This window comes from Oncorhynchus gorbuscha, linkage group LG06, assembly GCF_021184085.1.
Source record: "Oncorhynchus gorbuscha isolate QuinsamMale2020 ecotype Even-year linkage group LG06, OgorEven_v1.0, whole genome shotgun sequence".
Classification (NCBI taxonomy): Eukaryota; Metazoa; Chordata; class Actinopteri; order Salmoniformes; family Salmonidae; genus Oncorhynchus; species Oncorhynchus gorbuscha.
This window is the reverse complement of record NC_060178.1, coordinates 92,297,491-92,320,504: the sequence shown is the minus strand read 5'-3', so window position 1 is coordinate 92,320,504 and position 23,014 is coordinate 92,297,491. Positions and strand designations below refer to the sequence as shown.

Genomic DNA, 23,014 nt, shown 5'->3' with positions numbered 1-23,014 from the left:
ATATACAAGGATCCGACAGGACAGAAACGGAAAACAAGGGGAGAAATAGGGACTCTAATCAGAGGGCAAGATAAGGAACAGGTGTGAAAAGACTAGATGATTGAGTAGGGGAATAGGAACAGCTGGGAGCAGGAACGGAACGATAGAGAGAAGAGAGAGAGGGAGGGAGAGAGAAAAAAGGGAACGAACCTAATAAGACCAGCAGGGGGAAACGAACAGAAGGGAAAGCAAAATGACAAGACAATATAAGACAAAACATGACAAGCATAGGCAAGATACAGTAGATGGTATTGAGTACAGTATATACATATGAGATGAGTATGTAAACAAAGTGGCATAGTTAAAGTGGCTAGTGATACATGTATTACATAAAGATGCAGTAGATGATATAGAGTACAGTATATACGTATACATATGAGATGAATAATGTAGGGTATGTAAACATTATATTAGGTAGCATTGTTTAAAGTGGCTAGTGATATATTTGACATCAATTCCCAGTGGCTGGAGTTGAGTCAGTGTGTTGGCAGCAGCCACTCAATGTTAGTGGTGGCTGTTTAACAGTCTGATGGCCTTGAGATAGAAGCTGTTTTTCAGTCTCTTGGTCCCAGCTTTGATGCACCTGTACTGACCTTGCCTTCTGGATGATAGCGGGGTGAACAGGCAGTGGCTTGGGTGGTTGTTGTCCTTGATGATCTTTATGGCCTTCCTGTGACATCGGGTGGTGTAGGTGTCCTGGAGGGCAGGTAGTTTGCCCCCGGTGATGCGTTGTGCAGACCTCACTACCCTCTGGAGAGCCTTACGGTTGTGGGCGGAGCAGTTGCCGTACAAGGCGGTGATACAGCCCGACAGGATGCTCTCGATTGTGCATCTGTAGAAGTTTGTGAGTGCTTTTGGTGACAAGCCGAATTTCTTCAGCCTCCTGAGGTTGAAGAGGCGCTGCTGCGCCTTCTTCACGATGCTGTCTGTGTGGGTGGACCAAAGATTGTATCACGTGCAACTATGTTGACAATTTTAATTGGCTAATGCGCATTTTAAGATGCAGAAAAACTTGTTTGCAAGGATGGACCCTATGTGTTTAGGGGTTCTGGGACACAGACCGGCCTGATCAATAGACACACAGTATAAGACCTCTATTGGGAGGGGATGGGTAGGTGCACTGAGGAGAGGAAGGCGCAAAAAAGTTTGTGTAGCTGTTATGGACAGATGATCAACAATTCAGCAACATCACTTACATAATCATTGCAATAGTTTAAATCAATGTTTATTCATTTAAAAAACAAAACAGAACATGACATTTAGTTGTAGTGCGACTAAAGAAACTAAACTAATGGAATCCTCCTGAGCATACCCCAACTTAAGTACTAAATCAATTCACAAATCGAATATAACAAATTCTCAATGAGGTCAAGAAGATATCAAATACATAGTAGGGAACATCACATTCACAGACAGGATGTTGACGTAAACTGAAGAGTTGTTTATCCCATTACAGTGTTTTCATTGCAGAGGTCATCATGTTGTTGTTGGCTCACCCATCACCACCATCAGGCCTGTTCAACGAGGACAACTGCTGTTGCCATGACAATTTGTTGCGTCAAGGATTGGGTGAGTGGGGTTGAAAATATTCATACAGGGCAACAGGGAGTCGTTTCAGGGCTATAGAGTCATACTAGTACCCGTTGTCAGTAAAGACATTCAGTGCTGCTGCAACTAGACTAAACAAACATTATTCACCCCAAGCTTGATATAAAAAAGACATGACTAACACAGGACATGCTCATTGGATTAGTTTGCACAATGAGTGTTACAGACAGTGTCTTTGTAGACCTTAGAGATAGTCATAACTAGGATATTCTTGACAAGAGTAACTTATGACAACAGTAGAACTGTTTTTTTTCTCTCTCTGGAGTAAGGTAAATCCAGCACATTCTGCGACTGATGACCTTGTCCAATACAATGGGTTGGTGCTTATTCACAGTAGGCTACAGGTCTTAAGATGATTGACAGACTTCCTCTCCACCGTCTGGTGTTCTGAGCCTGTATTAAGAGTCAGAGTAGCAGTACTGATGTAGGATCCGTTTTGCCTTTTAAATCATAAGGAATAAAAAGAGTGACCTTGATCAGCACTTCTCTCCTGAGATGCGTCATGAATCAGGCCCTGGTATTCTGTTCCTGTGTGTCCCCTCTTCTCTGATTGGCTCAGGCCTGCAGTAGTTTCCTGAGGTCCTCGTCCATGCCCCGCCCACTGAGCTGCTCCAGACTGTGGTAGCGATGTATGACCTGGTCGGCGGTCACTACCACCACCCTGACCCCGTGGGTGTCCTCTCCCAGCTGGCAGCCTATAGCGGAGCTCACCACCATGTCCAGGCCATTGTGGAGCCCCCCCGCATTACGGTGGTAGTGGCCGGAGAACACCGCCTTCACTCCTACACAACACAGAACAAGAGAGAGAGTGTGAGGAGGAGGCTTACAACAACACAATACGAGAGAGGAGGAGTAAGAGGAGTAAGAAGGGTAAGAGGAGGAGTAAGAGGAGGAGTAGAAGAGGAGTAAGAGGAGGAGTAAGAAGAGGAGTAAGAGGAGGAGTAAGAAGAGGAGTAAGAGGAGGGGTAAGAGGAGGAGTAAGAAGAGGAGTAAGAGGAGTAAGAGGAGTAGTAAGAAGAGGAGTAAGAAGAGGAGTAAGAGGAGGAGTAAGAAGAGGAGTAAGAGGAGGAGTAAGAAGGGGGTTATCAAAGCTTTTTGGCTCATCAGACCCATTATGTCCAGCCACAATATTGGGGTTTCATCCCAAAAAACAGCAACCCCAGAAAGTGACGGTATCGATTAATAATCCAATTAGTATTGATTAACCTTAAGTGACATGTGACCATATGGTGTCAGTGTCTGTTGGGTTTGTTGGAGAAAGCCGGTTCTGTTTTCTACACAGCTCCAGTCTGCATCCTGTCTACATGCATATACAGACCTAAATGTAACATAGGCAAACTGTCCCTGATCTGCATACAACAGCAATATATTCATTCATATTAGCTCAATATAATTGCATAATGAGATCATTGCCATATCTGTCAGATAGACTGAAAACAAATGCCTGAGGGAGGGAGGAGGAGAGAAAATGAGAGGGAGAGAGATGGGAATGAGAGGGAGTGCAAGCTGAGAGAAACTGAACTCATTTTTGAATAGTTTGTAAAAATGTAGAAACTTTTCAGGGGCTTTTTACTTTTCAATTTCTTTTCCATCACAATCGTTGTCATTATTGAATTGATTTCTATCGGTTTCTGCAGGGCTCGGGTTTCTCCTGAGAAATAGAAGGCACTGAACTGATTTCACACTCACACTGGTTGGCCAAGCAAGCCCCTGAATGAGAAGTGCAAATAAGTAATTATCTTTTTGCGGATGTGTGTGCGTGTTCCACTGTGAGTTCACTCTAGGTTTTGGCAGACAGAGGAAGTAAGATGTTTCGTTTCTAACAGTAGCGGGGTAGTTAGACTACTACCCGCTTGCTGCCATTCCTCAATACACAACACATGCCAAGGATATAATTAAAACGGGCTAAAGCTGGCAACGAAGAAACTAAATTCCTGTCCACAGTACACATGAACACGACTCATGTCCTGGAAATCCATCCAATCCTCAACACTAAAATAACATCAAGAAAACCCTGGAGTTGCTTTTCAAGTAAACCCTTTTTCGCCCCCTGATCAGCAACATTCAGATTCTACACATAATGGGTGCACCATTGAATAATGAATCTAATATAGATGGAAGTTGATAAACATTTTTTTGCAGGCTAAATTAATTTGCTATCAAACCCAGAGGCTATTCTACTAGCGTTACTTAGTTATGCCAATGCACTCATCAACATATCAACCAGCTGGTTACAGACTCATTTTCACGTGGATACATTTTACACATCATACTAACTATGTTATTTATTTAAAAGTTTAAATTCGTTAGTCCGTCGAGTCCTCTCCCGCTAGAATAAACGGCATGCATCTTCTAGCGATCTATTGATCACAAAGTGAGCGATGACAGGGAAACGCAGCAAAGAGGAAGAAGCAACGTGAGAGGTTTCACTCTCGCCAAAAATCTGTCCCAAAACGCTCTATTAGTTTCTATGGCGTAATTTAGACCTAAACTTGTCGCCTGCCTTCCCGCCTTTGGGACGACTCCCATTGTAAGGGCGGATACATGATTATGTTCTAATTATATACATATCTCGGACTGCAGTAATGTAAATAAAAACACAATTCCTAGGTTTCCTGTCGGGGCCAGACACTGATGCCAAAGTTAGTGACTCGTCTCAGCAGTCAATAGGCAGGTTTCCATTGACTCAGGTTCTTTCAACAAAAGCAATGTTGCACATTTTTTGTTTATTGCGACAGATGTAATGGAAACGACAGACAGGAGACATTTCCTAAAGATCCACAACATTTTTATCCATTGATTTTTCTTTTGTCAAATTATTTATTGTGATAAATGAAGATTGCCGAATACTTTTGAAAGTACGCAGCCAGGCACGTGATGTAATCACGTTCCACATTTAATTAAATTTTTCCAACTATAATCATTGTTTCTTTGCAGGACAAGGACTTTCAAAAATTCCTGAATTGCTTCCCTGGTTGGCTGGTAAGTTTCATCATCCAAGTGGCACAGTGGCCTAAAACACTGAATCTCGGTGCTTGAGGCGACACTACAGACACTCTAGTTCGAATCCAGGCTGTATCACAACCGGCCATGATTGGGAGTCCCATAGGGTGGTGCACAATTGGCCCTGCGTCGTCCGGGGTTGGCCGGTGTAGGCCGTCATTGTAAATAAGAATTTGTTCCTAACTGACTTGCCTAGTTAAATAAAAAAAAACATCCAATCTACATGAGTGCAAATTTATGGAAATACAGTGCATTCAAAAAGTATTCAGACCCCTTGACTTCTTCCACAGTGTTACTTTACAGCCTTATTATAAAAATGATTAAATTGTCCCCCCACCTCAATCTACTACACACAATAACCCATAATGACAAAGCAAAAACTGTTTTTTAGAAATGTTTGCAAATGTATAAACAAATATATATAAAACTGAAATATTATATTTACATAAGTATTCAGACCCTTTACTCAGTACTTTGTTTAAGCACCTTTGGCAGTGATTACAGCCTTGAGTCTTCTTCAGGATGACGCTGCAAGCTTGGCACACCTGTATTTGGGGAGTTTCTCCCATTCTTCTCTGCAGATCCTCTCAAGCTCTGTCAGGTTGGATGGGGAGCGTCGCTGCACAACTATTTTCAGGTTTCTCCAGAGATGTTCGATCGGGTTCAAGTCTGGGCTCTGGCTGGGCCACTCAAGTACATGCACTTTCCCAGAAGCCACTCCTGCGTTGTCTTGAACGTGTGCTTAGGCTCGTTGTCCTGTTGGAAGGTGAACCTTGCTCAGGAGCAGGTTTTCATCAAGGATCTCTCTTTACTTTGCTCCGTTCATCATTCCCTCAATCCAGACTAGTCTCACAGTCCCTACCGCTGAAAAACAACATGATGCTGCCACCACCATGCTTCTCCGTAGGGATGGTGCCAGGTTTCTTCCAGACATAACGCTTGGCATTCAGGCCAAAAGAGTTCAATCTTGGTTTCTTCAGACCAGAGAATCTTGTTTCTCATGGTCTGAGAGTCTTTAGGTGCCTTTTGGCAAACTCCAGGCAGGCTGCCATGTGCCTTTTACTGAGGTGTGGCTTCCTTCTGGTCACTCTACCATAAAGGCCTGATTGGTGGAGTGCTGCAGAGATGGTTGTCCTTCTGGAAGGTTTTCCCATCTCCACAGAGGAACTCTGGAGCTCTGTCAGAGTGACCATTGGGTTCTTGATCATCTTCCTGACCAAGGCTCTTCGCCACTGGTTGCTTAGTTTGGCCGGCAGGCCAGCTCTAGGAAGGGTCTTGGTGGTTCCATATTTCTTCCATTTAATAATGATGGAGTCCACTGTGTTCTTGAGGACCTTCAATGCTGAAGAAATGTTTTGGTACCCTTCCCCAGATCTGTGCCGTGACATAATCCTGTCTCGGAGCTCGACGGACAATTTCTTCAACCTCATGGCTTGATTGTTGCTCTGACATGCACTGTCAACTGTGGTACCTTAAAAGACAGGTGTGTGCCTTTCCAAATCATGTTTGATGTCATTATGGGTTAATGTGTGTAGATTGATGAGAGGGGGAAAAACAATTTAATCAATTTTAGAATAAGGCTAACATAACACAATGTGGAAAAAGTCAAGGAGTTGGAATACTTTCCGGTGTGTGTGTGAGAGCAAATGATGGAGTGAGTGTGTGTAGGACCCTGTGAGTGTACATAGAGACAGTGCAAAAATAAGAATAAAATACAAGGGTCAACTTGGTCCGTGTAGCCATTTAGTTAGCTATTTAACAGTCTTATGGCATGGGGAAATGAAGCTGTTCAGGAGCCTGTTGGTGTCAGACTTGATGAACCGCTTGCTGTGCGGAAGCAGAGAGAACAGCTTGGGTGGGTTTGTAGTCTAATGATTTTCTGGGCCTTCCTTTCACACCGATTGACGCCCTTCTGAGGTCCTGGATGGCAGGGAGCTCGGTCCCTTAAAAGATTAAGAAAATACAAACCACAGCAACAATGACGTAAGCATCAGAGAGGGAAAAAACAGAATTATCAGGAGGAAAAATAAGAGGAAGTGAACCAACAAGACGAAAGAAAATTTACTTTTTAAATGAGTAGGTTTCCTCTGAGGACCATCACAGTAGAGGTAGAGAGAGATAGAGGTAGAGAGGTAGAGAGGTAGAGAGAGAGAGAGAGAGGAGAGAGAGAGCAGTAAAGCTACTAATTACAGCTGGCAATCAGCCAGCCCAGTCTAAATCAGCCATACATCTCTCTTTCTCCCGCTCCCATTTTGATGTCCTACCTCGGGGTTTATTCAGGAGAGTGAGACAGAGCAGTTCAGAATGTTCTGATTTAAATACATGTATTGTTTGACTCTTTGTTGTTACGGAACCGAAGGACCTCTATCCAGTGCATGTCTATCTGCAGGGGTCACAGCAGGACAGGAACTGTGCCTAACCTGCCTAATGCTTGAAGGGTGAGGAGGGTGTCACAATCTGTGGGTTCGGCTATCACACCTTACACAATCATCCTATCATTTTTGATAACACGGGTTGAGAACTCTACATACCCCAGAATGAAAAGTAAAAGCTATTAATGTTATGATGAAATCATCCTGAATTAATTTGAATACATCAGTGTTAGTCATGAAAAAAGCTCATGAAACCAAATGAGAATGATTTATAAAACAAACACAAACAACATAAAACAAGCCATGTCACTTAGCATTTTTGTTCTTCACCAATTGAGCTACTCTGCTCCTCTTGATAGCGTGGTGAAGCTTCAGGATGAATTGGTAGTGATCACTTAACAGCCAGTGTTACTGGCTCATTCATATCTCCAGCTAGAGTCAGGCCTGCTGGGAGTCCAAATGGACAAATGAGATGAGAAACATCTACACACTCTGTCTGCACTCACGAGTGGTATCAGTCACTAGCTCTAATGTCCTAACGTAGTCTGTTGCCCTCAGGAGTTCTTCCTGACCACGCCATTAAAAGGATTGGATAAATAAGTGATCCAACCTGTTCAGACCTGCTCCAGAGCACTCAGGACCTCAGAATGGGGTGAAGGTTCTCTCTCTAGACTCTCCCTTAGCCTCCCACTCTCACACTGTTCACTCCCAACAGAGCTGTCATTGACACATCTGTAAGACTGCGGTGTGCGTGTGAATGTGTGTGCAGTTGTACCCTTTGTGTGTGTGGTAGAGGGCGAGTGTCAGAGTATTGGACTAGAAATAATTCATCATGAAAGCGTGTCTAGCTGTAGATAATTAGCATGACCGAGGGAAATAGAAAATTTAAGTAGCTAGCATGTGGATTTTCATCTATGGCCTGTGCCTGAAAGATCCATCATATCTCTCATATTGCATCCCAACTGGCACCCTAATCCCTATATAGAGCAGTGCCTTTTACCATTTCATGATGAAATGTATTTCTGTATATAGGGAATAGGGTGCCATTTGGAACATGGCCTCTATCTCAGGATCCCGTTCCAATGTCCTCACCCTACACATACTACTACCGTGCTGTGTGTTACTGTGGTGTGGGGGTAGATCAGAGGTGCACAGCTTCAGTCCTGCTGTTTTCTGGTCTTTTATCCCGATACTGATTCCTAGATGATTTCTGATTTCTACTCTTTAAATCGCTTATTCTGTTATGTCTTAATTTCTTGTCCTTTTTAAAAATTGTGTTATTGTGTTGCTAGGTATTGCTGCACTGTTGGAGCTAGAAACACAAGCCTTTCGCTGCACCTGCAATTACATCTGCAAAACTGTGTATGCAAAAAATCAACTTTGATTTGATATCAGTAACATCCACGAAATGCTGGTGAAAAAGATTTCAGGCAGGTGGAAAAAGATTTCCACCTGCCTGGGAAACCAGATATGTACGTTCTCCACTCTCAGTAACATCAATAGAGCGCCAGAGAGAAATTAAAAACCAGTTAATATATCTGAAGGGGCAATATATCAATCATGAATACTAAATCATCAGACATGAATGGAAAAACACATGATTCGTCTTGGTCGTAGTAGTATTCGCATTGTCAATTCACATGCTTGACAATACAAAAGAAACATGGATACAACTAAAAGCTTACATCATATTATACACAGTTAAAGGGATACTGCGAGCAACGCTACCATACCTGTAGACTTTGTCATTGCGCTAAGGCTAATTAGCATTGGCTTGTGAAACTACCCCTAACTTCCTACACACTGCACGCAGAGACATATCAATGGTATCCATGAGTTCCTCGGACTCTGTGGAAGTAGAAGGGCCTACATGCCAGAATCTGCCATTATCCCTTTAAGTGTCCCCATTCTGAGAGCACGAGGAACAACAATGCTCATGCATCTATAAATGCCCTTTCAATAGAAATGACTTCAGAGTCCGAAACAATACTGTAGAGACAACCTTCATCTTCCCTGGTCCATAAACACACAGAAACCTCCTTTACCTAAATTAAACAGTGAGGGTATATGGGCGTGCAACAAGTTACACATACAGATTGCAAAATAGTTGGGAAGAGATTTTTGATGTACCGATTCAATGGTACAGGGTGTATGAGTTGATATATAAAACTCAAGATTCAAGACTTCGTGCTTTTCAGCTAAAATTATAATACAGAATTCTTGCCACCAACAAAATGTTGAATATTCGGGGCATACAATCATCGAAGCTCTGTAGATTTTGTTGTGAGAATACAGAATCAATAGACAATTTATTTTGGTATTGCCCTCAGGTAGCCTGTTTCTGGTCTAAGGTTCAGGAATGGCTGAAAAGGCATAGCATAGCATTGATCTAAAATTGACCCTAGTAATAGTACTGTTAGGAGATCTGGAGAGACCTGGTCAGTCAATTATTAATACACTAATACTCTTAGTAAGATTATTTATATTCAACTCGCAATCTGTGGATCCTATTTGATTAGATTGATTGAAAATGTACGTTAAACATTACAGCATAGTTGAAAGATATGTGTTGCGTAGAAACCCGAAGTGGGGGGCCAGCAGAGATATAGATGGGATGGGCTGAGGGAAGCTGAGGGTTGGGATGTGGAGTGGGAGTGGGGAATGGAATTGTATTTTTTCAAATTTTCTTCTTGAGGGGGGCGGACAGACGGGGACTGTTGGAGGGGTCTCGAATGGTTGAGGGATAGCTATTGGGGAACTGTGGGGAGGGGGGGGGGGGGACTTTGAGGGTTCGGATTCATGTTTTTTTGGCCTGGTGGGAGATCTGTCAACATGCCCTTGAGCAGGGCTTGACCCTGGATGCTTCGGTGTGTCGCTTTCTGAATGGGAGAATGTTGGATGACTGGTAGGGTGTAGTTGTTGAGCAGGGCTTGACCCTGGATGCTTCGGTGTGTCGCTCTCTGAATGGGAGTCTGTTGGATGACTGGTAGGGTGTAGTTGTTGAGCAGGGCTTTGACCCTGGATGCTTCGGTGTGTCTCTCTGAATGGGAGTCTGTTGGATGACTGGTATGATGTAGTTGTTAAGCGGCTTCACTGCAAGTATATTGTATGTTTCGGATATTCAATAAAACATTTTTTAAACAGTTACACATTCCCCAGAGGACATTCAACACCTTCACTTTGGTTCCCATCCCCTGGGCTCTGACATCCTGGTGCTACACTACACATTATCACCAACCTCCATCTCTGTTCCCAAGGCTTTTACACCTCCTCACTCCTCTCAGGCTTAAAACAAGGGGGTTAAAGTCTTATCTCCTAATCAAATCCCTGGGGATAATAAAAGAGCTCTGCACACCTGGATTGTACAATATTTGCAATCTAAAATTCTTCAACAAACAACTTGACACAGAGCTTGATCATAGCATAAAAAGGACTGTCTAGCTAAGTAAAAACTGTAACTAGGCCACTCAGGAACATTCAATGTCTTCTTGATAAGCAACTCCGGTGTAGATTTGACCTTGTTTTAGGTTATTGTCCTACTTAAAGGTGAATTTGTCCCCCTGTGTCTTTTGGAGAGCAGACTGAACCAGATTTGTCTCTAGGATTTTGCCTGTGCTTAGCTCCATTTAGTTTCTTTTGTATCTTGAACAACTCCTCAGTCCATTCCGATGACAACCATACACATAACATGATGCAGCCGCCACTATGCTTGAAAATATGTAGAGTGGTACTCAGTAATGTGTTGTATTGGATTTGTCCCAAACATTACACTTTGTATTAGTTGGCTAATTGCTTTGCCACATTTTTCACAGTATTACTTTAGTGCCTTGTTTCAAACATGACGCAAGTTTTGGAATATTTGTATTCTGGAAAGGCTTCCTATTCCCTCAGTCAATTAGGTTAGTATTGTGGAATAACTAATGTTGATCCATCCTCTGTTTTCTCATATCACTGCTTGACTGAGGCACCTTACAGATAATTGTATGTGTGGGGTACAGAGATGAGGTATTGTGGCAGCCCAGGGGAGTCAGAGGTGAAACTCACAAAATAAGACAGCCGGAGACCATTTTGCGGCGCTCAAACAAAAGTTGATCTTTAATAAAAGGTTTGGAGGAACGTGGAGAAATACAACTGAAAGGCCTCTCAGGTAGTGGGTGGGTCACTGTGTGGCAGCTTCTCAGACCACCTGTGTTAATGAACAAGAGAGAGCAATGAGTCCGGGGCATGCTGCCCGGGAATGGGTCCTCTTCTCCAGTTCTTCTGAGGTCTAGGCGTACCCACTTCCTGTCTGCCGACGTGCCCGAGTGACTGCACCTCTACTTATACCCATTTGGAGTAACGAGGGACAGGTGGGACTATTTCCAGGTGCCAATTGGTTGCATCACCTGGACTGGGTAGTATTGGTGTCAAATCACCAGCCCCAGTGGGTGCCTATAATGCTGTCCATGGTGCTGACTCACCTTGGAAACTATCTAGCCCTCTGGAGCTGACAGAAGTCCTGCTCCTGGCTTTGTAGCTCCCTGCTGGCCCCCGGGTTGCCACAAAAATCATGTTAAACACTATTATTGCACACAGAGTGAGTCCATGCAACATCTTATTTGACTTGCTAAGCACATTTTTTTCTCCTGAACTTATTTAGCCTTGCCATAACAAAGGGGTTGAATACTTAACTCTAGACATTTCAGCTTTTCATTTCTAATTCATTTGTAAAAAGAAAATTACACTGACATTTACACAGCATTTTGTGTAGAACAGTCACAAAAAAATCTAAATTGAATACATTTTAAATTCAGACTAACGCAACATGTGGAACAAGTCAAGGGGTGTGAATATTTTCTAAAAGGCACTCTATTTTGAAATGTGTTTCGGTCGGTTGAGATATTTTTTACCAGACGCCAGCATCATGCCCTGCAGTGAAAAACACTTCATATACACATCTCCAGTTTTCCAATAAACAGGAACAAAGGTGTCTCTAAAACGCAATATTTCTTTTGGAGTCTTCGTACCAAAATACGCTGCAGCCAGTCTGCCTACTGCTGTATGATGCAAATAGAACAAAACAAGTAAAACACTAAACAATAGCTGAGAGACCGTAACCAGTATCTGACCCTGGTGATTACGAATGATAGGAATAGCAGCACTTCTCCTGCTAACAGAGAGAGAGAGGATGCTGATAATAGCTTGCTGGACAAAACAGACAAGCGTCTCAGATTAGATGAGCTCCCTCTGCAGAAAATATGTACAGTAGACAATATGGCAGCCTCGTACATTACAGTAGAGTGGACAATATGGCAGCCTCGTACATTACAGTAGAGTGGACAACATTTACATTTACATTTAAGTCATTTAGCAGACGCTCTTATCCAGAGCGACTTACAAATTGTAGTCTCGTACATTACAGTAGAGTGGACAATATGGTAGCCTCGTACATTACAGTAGAGGAGTGGACAATATGGTAGCCTCGTACATTACAGTAGAGGAGTGGACAATATGGTAGCCTCGTACATTGCAGTAGTGTGACCAATATGGTAACCTTGTGCATTACAGTAGACAATTGTAGCCTCGTACATTACAGTAGACTGTGGTAGCCTCGTACACAGTAGAGTAGACAAAATAGTAGCCTCATACATTACCGTAGACTATGGTAGACTCGTATATTACAGTAGAGTAGACAAAATGGTCGCCTTGTACATTACAGTAAACAATACAGTATCCTCGTACATTACATTAGAGAAAATTGTAGCATCATACATTACAGTAGAGTAGACAATGGTAGCCTCGTACATTACAGTAGACAATAAGGTAGCCTCGTACATTACAGTAGAGAAAATTGTAGCATCATACATTACAGTAGAGTAGACAATGGTAGCCTCGTACATTACAGTAGACAATATGGTAGCCTCGTACATTACAGTAGAGAAAATTGTAGCATCATACATTACAGTAGAGTAGACAAATGGCAGCCTCGTACATTACAGTAGAGTACACAAATGGTAGACTCGTACATTACAGTAGAGTACACAAATGGTAGCCTCGTGGTTAGGGCGGCAGGGTAGCCTAGTGGACTAGTAGGTTGCGAGTTCAAATCCCCGAGCTGACAAGGTACAAACCTGTCTTTCTGCCCCTGAGCAGGCAGTTAACCCACTCTTCCTAGGCCGTCATTGAAAATAAGAATGTGTTCTTAACTGACTTGCCTGGTTAAATAAAGGTCAAATTAAAAATAAATAAAAATTACAGTAGACAATGTGGTAACCTTGTACATTACCAAATCAAACTGTCACATGCGCCGAATACAACAAGCATACAAAACAAATGGGGGGGGGCACAATTTTATGGGCTTTCCTCTGACACCGCCCATTATATTACAGTATATTAGACAACATAGCTTGCATCACTAAGAGAACATTGGCTATGTGTGTTATATTACTTTACTACAAGGGTATGAGTGCGATACTTAACACTCCCATGCCCTAGTCTATAGCTGTACTAGCATAACAGCAGGGGAAATATTAGTGTGGATGAGTTGAACTTGATCTTCCTTTCATATGAGCTTGACATTTTGGTTTTAAAAACCAGCAGATCCTGAAATCATAAAATAGAAGTGCTGAAATCCATTTTGAGAGTTTGCGTTTAGGCTAGAATGAATGGTGGTCTGTGCCTGAGAGTAAACATATCTGTAGAGTTAAAAACACACTCACACTCAAGCTATGAGAAGGGGAAAAAACAAGGAGGCAGATTCTAAAATATTCTTAATTCAATCCATGCTCAAAAGAATGCAAAAGTTGAAAGTGCTAAAAAGGGCTAAACCAAAAACTAGGAGCATAGGTTTCAGCTTTTACATCTTCATCAGTGCTGTACAGACTAACTAAAATGACACACGTAAGACATACAGGTGTCATTTGAATTAGTTTTACGTATTCAGCTTAATACAGCACTGATGAAACGTATGCTCCTTTTTTTCTTCAGCACTATGCACTTTCACCTTTGTATACTTTTGAGCATGGATTAAATTAAGTACAGTGCCTTCAGAAAGTATTCATACCCCTTGACTTATTCCATATTTTGTTGTTACAGCCTAAATTCAAAATTGATTAAATATACATTTCTCACCCATCTACACACAATACCGCATAACGAAAAAGTGAAAACATGTTTTTAGAAATGTTTGCAAATGTATTGAAAATGAAATACAGAAATCTAATTTACATAAGTATTCACACCCCCGATTCAATCATTTGTAAAAGCAACTTTGGTAGCGATTACAGCTGTTGAGTCTTTCTGGGTAAATCTCAAAGAACTTTCCACACCTCGATTGTGCAACATTTGCCCATTATTCTTTTCAAAGATCTTCAAGCTCTGTCAAATTGGTTGTTGATCATTGTTTTTAAAAAATGTTTTACCTTTATTTAACTAGGCAAGTCAGTTAAGAACAAATTCTTATTTTCAATGACGGCCTAAGAACAGTGGGTTAACTGCCTGTTCAGGGGCAGAACGACAGATTTGTACCTTGTCAGCTCGGGTATTCGAACTTGCAACTTTTCGGTTACTAGTCCAACGCTCTAACCACTAGGCTACCCTGCCGGCCCTATTGTTATACAACCATTTTCAGGTCTGGCCGTAGATTTAAAATAAAAACTAACTCAGCCACTCAGGAAGATTCACTGTCTTCTTTGTAAGCAACTCCAGTGTAGATTTGGCCTTGTGTTTTAAGTTGTTGTGTTTTCTGGAATTCATCTTCCAGTGTCTGGTGGAAACCAGACTGAACCAGGTTTGACTGTGCTTCATTCCGTTTATTTTTTATCCTGAAACTCCCCAGCCCTTGCCGATAACAAGCATATCAATAACATGATGCAGCCACTACTATGCTTGAAAATATGGAGTGGTACTCAGTAATATGTTGTATTGGATTTGCCCCAAACATAAGAAGTTGTATTCAGGAGAAAAAGTGAGTTGCTTTGCAGTAATACTTAAGTGCCTTGTTGCGAACAGGATGCATGTTTTTGAATATTTTTATTCTCACAGGCTTCATTATTTTCACTCTCAAATGGGTTAATATGGTGGAGAAACTACAATGTTGATCCATCCTCAGTTTTCTCCTATCACAGCCATTCAACTCTGTAACTGTTTTAAAGTCACCATTGGCTTCCTGGTGAAATCCCTGATCTGTTTCCTTCCTCTCAGGCAACTGAGTTAGAAAGAACACCAGTACCTTTGTAGTGACTGGGTTTATTGATACACCATCCAAAAGTGTAATTAATAACTTCACCATGCTCAAAGGGATATTGAATGTCTGGTAAAAAAAAAAAATCAATCTACCAATATGTGCCCTTTGCAAGTCATTGCGAAATCTCCCTGTTCTTTGTGATTAAATCTACAATTATCTGTATGTATGGGGTACAGAGATGAGATAGTCATTCAAAAATCCCGTTAAACACTATTATTGCACAAAGTGAGTCCATGCAACTTATTTGACATAAGCACATTACTCCTAAACATAATTAGGCTTGTCATAACAAAGGGGTTGAATACTTATTGACTCAAGACATTTCAGCTTTTTGTTTTTAATTTATTTGCAAAAAATATTGAAAAACATAATTCCACTGACATTATGGGGTGTTGTGTGTAGGCCAGTTACAGAACCTCAACTTAATCCATTTTAAATTCAGGCTGTAAATGAGGGAAAAAAATTCAGGGGCTGTTCCTCCTTGGTCCTCCTCACTGTGACTTATCCTGTAGTAAACCTGTTGACAAACTAATCCCATCTTTCCCTGGTGTGAGGGCTGTGTTGCACAGCTAAATCTGGGCTGTGTTCACTAAGCACAAAACAAGAGGAGACCACTTCCTAAATAAAGGTTGTGGGGTGAATCCTAACTTTCGCTGAAATGTAATTTTCACTAAGTCTAACATTGACATCAATGCATGAAGTGAAAATAAGTCTAGTGGAAGTTAGATTCGCCCCTGAATAAAGGTTAAATCAAGTTAAATGACCTACCTGCCCGTTTGAACCTGCCTAGGAGGCTCTGCCTCGTGGCGGTCTGCAGGTTAAAGTAGTCATCCTCCTCGTCGGGGGTCTTTAAATACAGTGGGATGTGCTGGAACACCAGGACATGTTTGGGGGTGACCCCGGACCCCTGAGAGGCCCTCTGCAGCTGGCCCTCTAACCAGGCTTCCTGGGCGTCTCTCAGGTCGGGGCAGGCCGACGCATCAAAGAACAGCTGGGAGTTCAGCACCAGACACAGCACCCCTCCAACCTAAAAATCAGAGTGGCACGTTTGGGATTACAGTATAGGTTAAGGTTATTAAGATAATGTCATTAAGGCATTGCCATGGTTCTCATTAATGCATTTAAAGCAGCCACATTACAACTGACCTGACTAGAGACAGTTGTCTCAGCATTATGTCATCACTTTGCTTTCAGCTTGGGCCCCACAGAGTATACAATAACAGTAGTAATTCATGTTGGATAAAAAGGGGTGTCACTCTGTTCCTACTGTTCATACCTCATGTTACAGGTCAATTGTTCCTATCCAGCTCCAAGGACCAGTGTTTATGTAAGGAACTTAAAGAGTTTTGTACAACCCACATCTACAGTAAGTTTTCATCTCACTCTAGCCACCCACCCAGAAGCTGAAGTAGTCGTCTCCCCAGGCGTTGCAGAACTGGGCTACAGTCTCTGGGGTGGGTGTGTTACCCAGGTCATGGTTACCACTGACAAACACCAGAGGGATGGAGGGGTCTGTGCCCCTCAGAGCCACCTTCAAGTCCCGCTCCTGCCCCTCCCGGTACTGGGTGCCTGTATGGGGGAGAGGACACAATCACTGGAACAGTGGTAACATTTAGTTTGAACTTCCCAGGGTTTTTTTTGCATTTAAAGTTTGGATGGACATTATTACCCCCTGCCTATTCACATTATTAATTACCGTCCACACAAAGAGGATACAGAATAAAAACGGAGAAATGTAACCACTCTTAATAAAGTAATGAGAAAGAGTACAATGGGTCCATTTATAATTTACAATGTGTATCAAACAAACCCATTAATGCATAGCAAAGTATTTCATGCCTTCCTTTCTTCAGGTTTTTATTTTTTCATTAAAGTAATTATTTTACTGCCCTACTTTTGGAGATAGAAGTTTTTCTGACAAAACGAAGAACGAGAGAAAATAACACAAGATAAAAACCTAGTGGGGTGGGGAGCCCAATCAGCCCATATGTCCTGTATAAGGGACTGGACGAGCAAGCAATCCTCTGATGACTAGTGTGGGAGAATACACCCGATCAGAGAGCCATCTGGACTAATAGTTACAATACAATAACATCATTTAAAATCAGAGGAACATTAAATCGTAAACCGCAACAAAATCAATCAGGTAAAAAGGAATAGAAGAGAGAGGTCAACTGACTACTGCTGTGAACAAATGGACAATAAATAGAGTCTGGTCTCAGGCTTTCATATGGGTTTCACTTTTTAGAATATTAGCTACTGGCAAATACATTTTTCGTAAGTCCTCTTAAATCAATCTTTAAAACAATATTACAATTGTAAAAAAAGGAGGCCTCGCCTACAGACACAGATAGGCTACTGTTGTTAGAGCTGCCACACAGGCTACTATTGTTAGATCAACCATAGGCTACTGTTGTTAGAGCTGCCACACAGGCTACTATTGTTAGATCAACCACACTACACCATACAGCAATTAGCTGCTATGACACTTCCATGAATCACCAGTCTCAACCATGCTCCAGCACAGCCCTGCGCCAGCCCCATCTCCAGCCATAGCCACGCTCCAGCCCCATCTCCAGCCATAGCCACGCTCCAGCCCCATCTCCAGCCATAGCCACGCTCCAGCCCCTGCCCTGCTACCGTTATACCTCATCAATATGGATTTGGGACACATAAACTGAGATGAATGAAACATGGCTATCTGTGATTTCTGTAGACACATTCCCATTAAAACACTGACTGCAGTTAAACTGTAACCTATAACCACGTCTCACTGCAATGCTGACTTTCATTCACCTAGCCTGCTACAATCTCTGACCTTAAAGTTATGATTTATTATATTGGTAAGGTCACTTTAGTTAGACAGCGAATGGGCTGAGCTAGACTGAGCAGGGTTCAGAACATAGCTGAGAAAGAGGATTTTGACAGGTTTGGATAAACACATTCCCATGTGAGGGGGGGGGTGTCAGCTGTATACCGCATCCTTGACTCAAGCATTTAGGAGACGGAATGGTTCTCTAGCTTCAGTCTAGCTATGCATCCATATCAAATCAGACTGTATATAGGCTATGCATCCATATTCAGACTGTATATAGGCTATGCATCCAGACTGTATATAGGCTATGCATCCATATCAGACTGTATATAGGCTATGCATCCATATCAGACTGTATATAGGCTATGCATCCATATCAGACTGTATATAGGCTATGCATCCATATCAGACTGTATATAGGCTATGCATCCATATCAGACTGTATATAGGCTATGCATCCATATCAGACTGTATATAGGCTATGCATCCATATCAGACTGTATATAGGCTAACTCTCCTTTCTGGTGGTGGTTCTGAAACATCTCCCCTACAGGGTCTCCTCTCTCCTGTCCCCAACCCCTCACTTAACCCATTAGAAGCTTTCCTATTGGAAGTCCCCATCAGCAAAACACACTCACACAGAGTATACTACACTCACACACGCACTATGCCTTCTCACAGAGCCTGATTTCTCCAATCTCTCTCCTCTCCAAATTGTGTTCTGCTGCTGCTCAATTCCACCCAGAGTCCCACTAACTGCCTTCAACAGAAATTAGGGGGCGTTCAGATGGGTGGAGGGGGAGTTGGTGTTTTTCCACTAAGACATACCCCCATCCCAGTGTGTCACCAGTGTTTTATGTTAATGTAGGCTCTAGTGTTATTGTGCTTCCATTGGGCAGAATCAACAACCTCTGCATCATTCAAGGCTTTGTGGCAAGGTGTTAATGTGTGCAATTAGCCATTGTTATGTGTAGATGCCAGCCGAAAACTACCCAGGGCCTTGGCTCCAAGTTAGAGCAGGTCCGCCAGAGCCATGGCCCAGTGCGGCATGGGTACCGGCCTGCGTAGATGGAAACAAAAAAGTCTGAGCCTTTTGGGTAAAACACTGTGGTAAATCCTCAATGGAAACTCAGCATAATCTCACTCTCACCTTCCCCTGTTTGTTGGCTCTCCTCGCCCACAAACAAACCCCTGAGGACGTCCCTGGAATCCTTTGTAGTGCTCATTAGGAGTGTGTTAGGTCCATCACGTTGCTCTAATCATCTCTCCTCTGAACGTTTCATGGCTCCTTGGTCTCTATGAGTCTCTGTGAAGGGTAAGTCCTCGTCAGTGGGATGGGATCACAGAGAGATCTGTCAATAACAGCAGCACGGCTGGGATGGTGACAGTGTTCCGTGGGAATATGTTCCCTCTGACAGCTGCTTTTTGTGGATTGTGGTCAGGGATGGGCATTTTAATTGGGCCCAGCATGGAGCCTTGTGGTTCACAACAGGTGGTTAACGAAGGTGATGGTCGATCAAACCGTCAGTTGCCGAGTCCTTCAAGGCCCTGTGTTATCCTGATCACTACAGTGATAATGTACAGCGTTGAATGATACAAGTAGAGAATGTTCAATGTATAATGTAACCTCTCTCCTTCCATGATGATGGAGGTGTCAACAAATAGTCTGCACACTGCGATGCCTACCCATCGAATACCGGCCCACCCTTTTTACACAGCACAATTTTAAGTCATTATCTTGGACAAATTCATTTGGAGAGAAATAAGATATGTGTTTTCACACAATAGAGAGAAGGATCCAAACAAGTTGAGATAGGAGATGTTTACCACAAGAAAAACAAAGAGACACCAGCCAAAACACAGTTGGGGCCAATATCTTGTCTGTCCCTGACAGCCCTGTTTGTTGACAATCCTCTGGCCAGCAACAGTTTTATACTCTTTGTAAATAAACAAACAGTTTAGGTGTAAATCAAATGTCAGTTAGGCAGCGTTGCCTGGTGATACCCCCCTGGCAGTGGGCACTGTGGAAACGACTGTGCATCTGACAGACGTGGTGTGTAATGCGTCTGGCACACACAACCTGCTCAGGCTGCTTGACGGTAACGAGGAGAGACGGCAGGCCATTTAAAATGTTCCCAAACCCTGCGGTTAGACTATCACTGTGTGTTTGGTAAGGACCGCTGATCTCGCAGTGACCTATAAATGCAACTGATAAGGGAGGGAGGGACTAGGCGGAATGAGAGGGAATCGTGCCCGGATTAAACTGAGAAGAGACACTGGGCACTAAGGATTGTGCAGGTGTGGAATGCATTTTAATGTAGAAATGTGTCCATTATGGTGTTCATGAGCAGAACGCACAAGCCAAATTCGTAGTCATTATTACTAAGCATGGACGAAATGAGATAGGGAGTGGGCTGAGGACACCCCTGCTGTTTCAGTTTGGCACAACATGTGTTATGTAAGCAGAGGTAGGATTTGGTCCTCGTCATTAAGCTAAATGTGCATTGTGCAAAATACAATACAAATTATACCTTTTATATAGCCATAGTAAAATCATGTTCATTATAACTAGGCATAGCCTAGTGGTTAGAGCATTGGACTAGTAACCGAAAGGTTGCAAGTTCAAATCCCACAGCTGACAAGGTACATATGTCTTTCTGCCCCTGAACAGGCAGTTAACCCTTCAGACCCCTTCACATTTTGTTACGTTAAAGCATTATTCAAAAATGTATTAAATTCCCTCAATCTACACACACACACACACACACACACACAATAATGACAAAGCGAAAACAGGTTGGTAGAATTTTTTTCAAATGTATTAAAAATACACAGAAAAACCTTATTTACATAAGTATTCATACCCTTTGCTATGAGATTAGAAATTGAGCTCAGGTGCAACCTGTTTCCATTGAACATCCTTGAGATGTTTCTACAACTTGGAGTCATCCTATGGTAAATTCAATTGATTGGACATGATTTGGAAAGGCACACACCTGTCTATATAAGGTCCCACAGTTGACAGTGCACGTCAGAGCAAAAACCAAGTCATGAGGTCGAAGGAATTGTCTGTAGGACTCTGAGACAGGATTGTGTTGAGGCACAGATCTGGGGAAGGGTACCAAAAAAGAATCTGCAGCATTGAAGGTCCCCCACAGTGGCCTCCATAATTCTTAAAATGGAAGAAGTTTTGAACCACAAAGACTTTTCCTTGGTCAGGGAGGTGGTGACAGCATCATGCTGTGGGGATGTTTTTCAGCAGCAGGGACTGAGAGCCAAGTACAGAACTCCAGACTGGGGCGAAGGTTCACCTTCCAACAGGACAACGAGCCTAAGCACACAGCCAAGACAACGCAGGAGTGGCTTCGGGGAAAGTCTCTGAATGTCCTTGAGTGGCCCAGCCAGAGCCCAGAGTTGAACCCGATCTAACGTCTCTGGAGAGACCTGAATAGCTGTGCAGCAACGCTCCCCGTCCAACCTGACAGAGCTTGTGAGGATCTACAAAATCTCCCCAAATACAGGTGTGCCAAAGGTGCTTCAACAAAGTACTCAATAAGGGTCTGAACAGTTTGCAGTTGTAAATGAGAACGTGTTCTCAACTGGCCTACCTGGTTAAATAAAGGTGAAATAAAAAATATATAAATTGTGATCTGTTTTATATACAGTGCCTTGCGAAAGTATTCGGCCCCCTTGAACTTTGCGACCTTTTGCCACATTTCAGGCTTCAAACAAAGATATAAAACTCTTTTTTGTGAAGAATCAACAACAAGTGGGACACAATCATGAAGTGGAACGACATTTATTGGATATATCAAACTTTTTTAACAAATCAAAAACTGAAAAATTGGGCGTGCAAAATTATTCAGCCCCCTTAAGTTAATACTTTGTAGCGCCACATTTGCTGCGATTACAGCTGTAAGTCGCTTGGGGTATGTCTCTATCAGTTTTGCACATCGAGAGACTGACATTTTTTTCCCATTCCTCCTTGCAAAACAGCTCGAGCTCAGTGAGGTTGGATGGGGAGCATTTGTGAACAGCAGTTTTCAGTTCTTTCCACAGATTCTCGATTGGATTCAGGTCTGGACTTTGACTTGGCCATTCTAACACCTGGATATGTTTATTTTTGAACCATTCCATTGTAGATTTAGCTTTATGTTTTGGATCATTGTGTTGTTGGAAGACAAATCTCCGTCCCAGTCTCAGGTCTTTTGCAGACTCCATCAGGTTCTCTTCCAGAATGGTCCTGTATTTGGCTCCATCCATCTTCCCATCAATTTTAACCATCTTCCCTGTCCCTGCTGAAGAAAAGCAGGCCCAACCACGATGCTGCCACCACGATGTTTGACAGTGGGGATGGTGTGTTCAGGGTGATGAGCTGTGTTGCTTTTACGCCAAACATAACGTTTTACATTGTTGCCAAAAAGTTCAATTTTGGTTTCATCTGACCAGAGCACCTTCTTCCACATGTTTGGTGTGTCTCCCAGGTGGCTTGTGGCAAACTTTAAACAACACTTATGGATATCTTGAAGAAATGGCTTTCTTCTTGCCACTCTTCCATAAAGGGCAGATTTGTGCAATATACGACTGATTGTTGTCCTATGGACAGAGTCTCCCACCTCAGCTGTAGATCTCTGCAGTTCATCCAGAGTGATCATGGGCCTCTTGGCGGCATCTCTGATCAGCATTCTCCTTGTATGAGCTGATAGTTTAGAGGGACGGCCAGGTCTTGGTAGATTTGCAGTGGTCTGCTACTCCTTCCATTTCAATATTATCACTTGCACAGTGCTCCTTGGGATGTTTAAAGCTTGGGAAATCTTTTTGTATCCAAATCCGGCTTTAAACTTCTTCACAACAGTATCTCGGACCTGCCTGGTGTGTTCCTTGTTCTTCATGATGCTCTCTGCGCTTTTAACGGACCTCTGAGACTATCACAGTGCAGGTGCATTTATACGG

General features: G+C 42.7%; 1 protein-coding gene across 4 annotated transcripts in view; it reads right to left on the bottom strand.

Moving 5' to 3' along the window:
• Positions 1-1,246: 1,246 nt before the first annotated feature.
• Positions 1,247-23,014, bottom strand: part of LOC124038544 (serine/threonine-protein phosphatase CPPED1-like) — a 42,954-nt gene continuing 21,186 nt past the window's right edge. For 2 of the 4 annotated variants that reach the window (XM_046354555.1, XM_046354558.1), the window contains exons 3-5: positions 16,643-16,815; positions 16,015-16,273; positions 1,247-2,429 (exon numbers count right to left, since the gene is read on the bottom strand). In XM_046354555.1, coding sequence (XP_046210511.1) covers positions 2,203-2,429; positions 16,015-16,273; positions 16,643-16,815 — 659 coding nt within the window. In that variant the 3' untranslated portion in view covers positions 1,247-2,202. Of the gene's footprint in view, positions 2,430-6,288; positions 6,594-11,047; positions 11,209-16,014; positions 16,274-16,642; positions 16,816-23,014 lie in introns of those variants that run through there. The other 2 variants (XM_046354557.1, XM_046354556.1) reach the window with 2 other exon arrangements.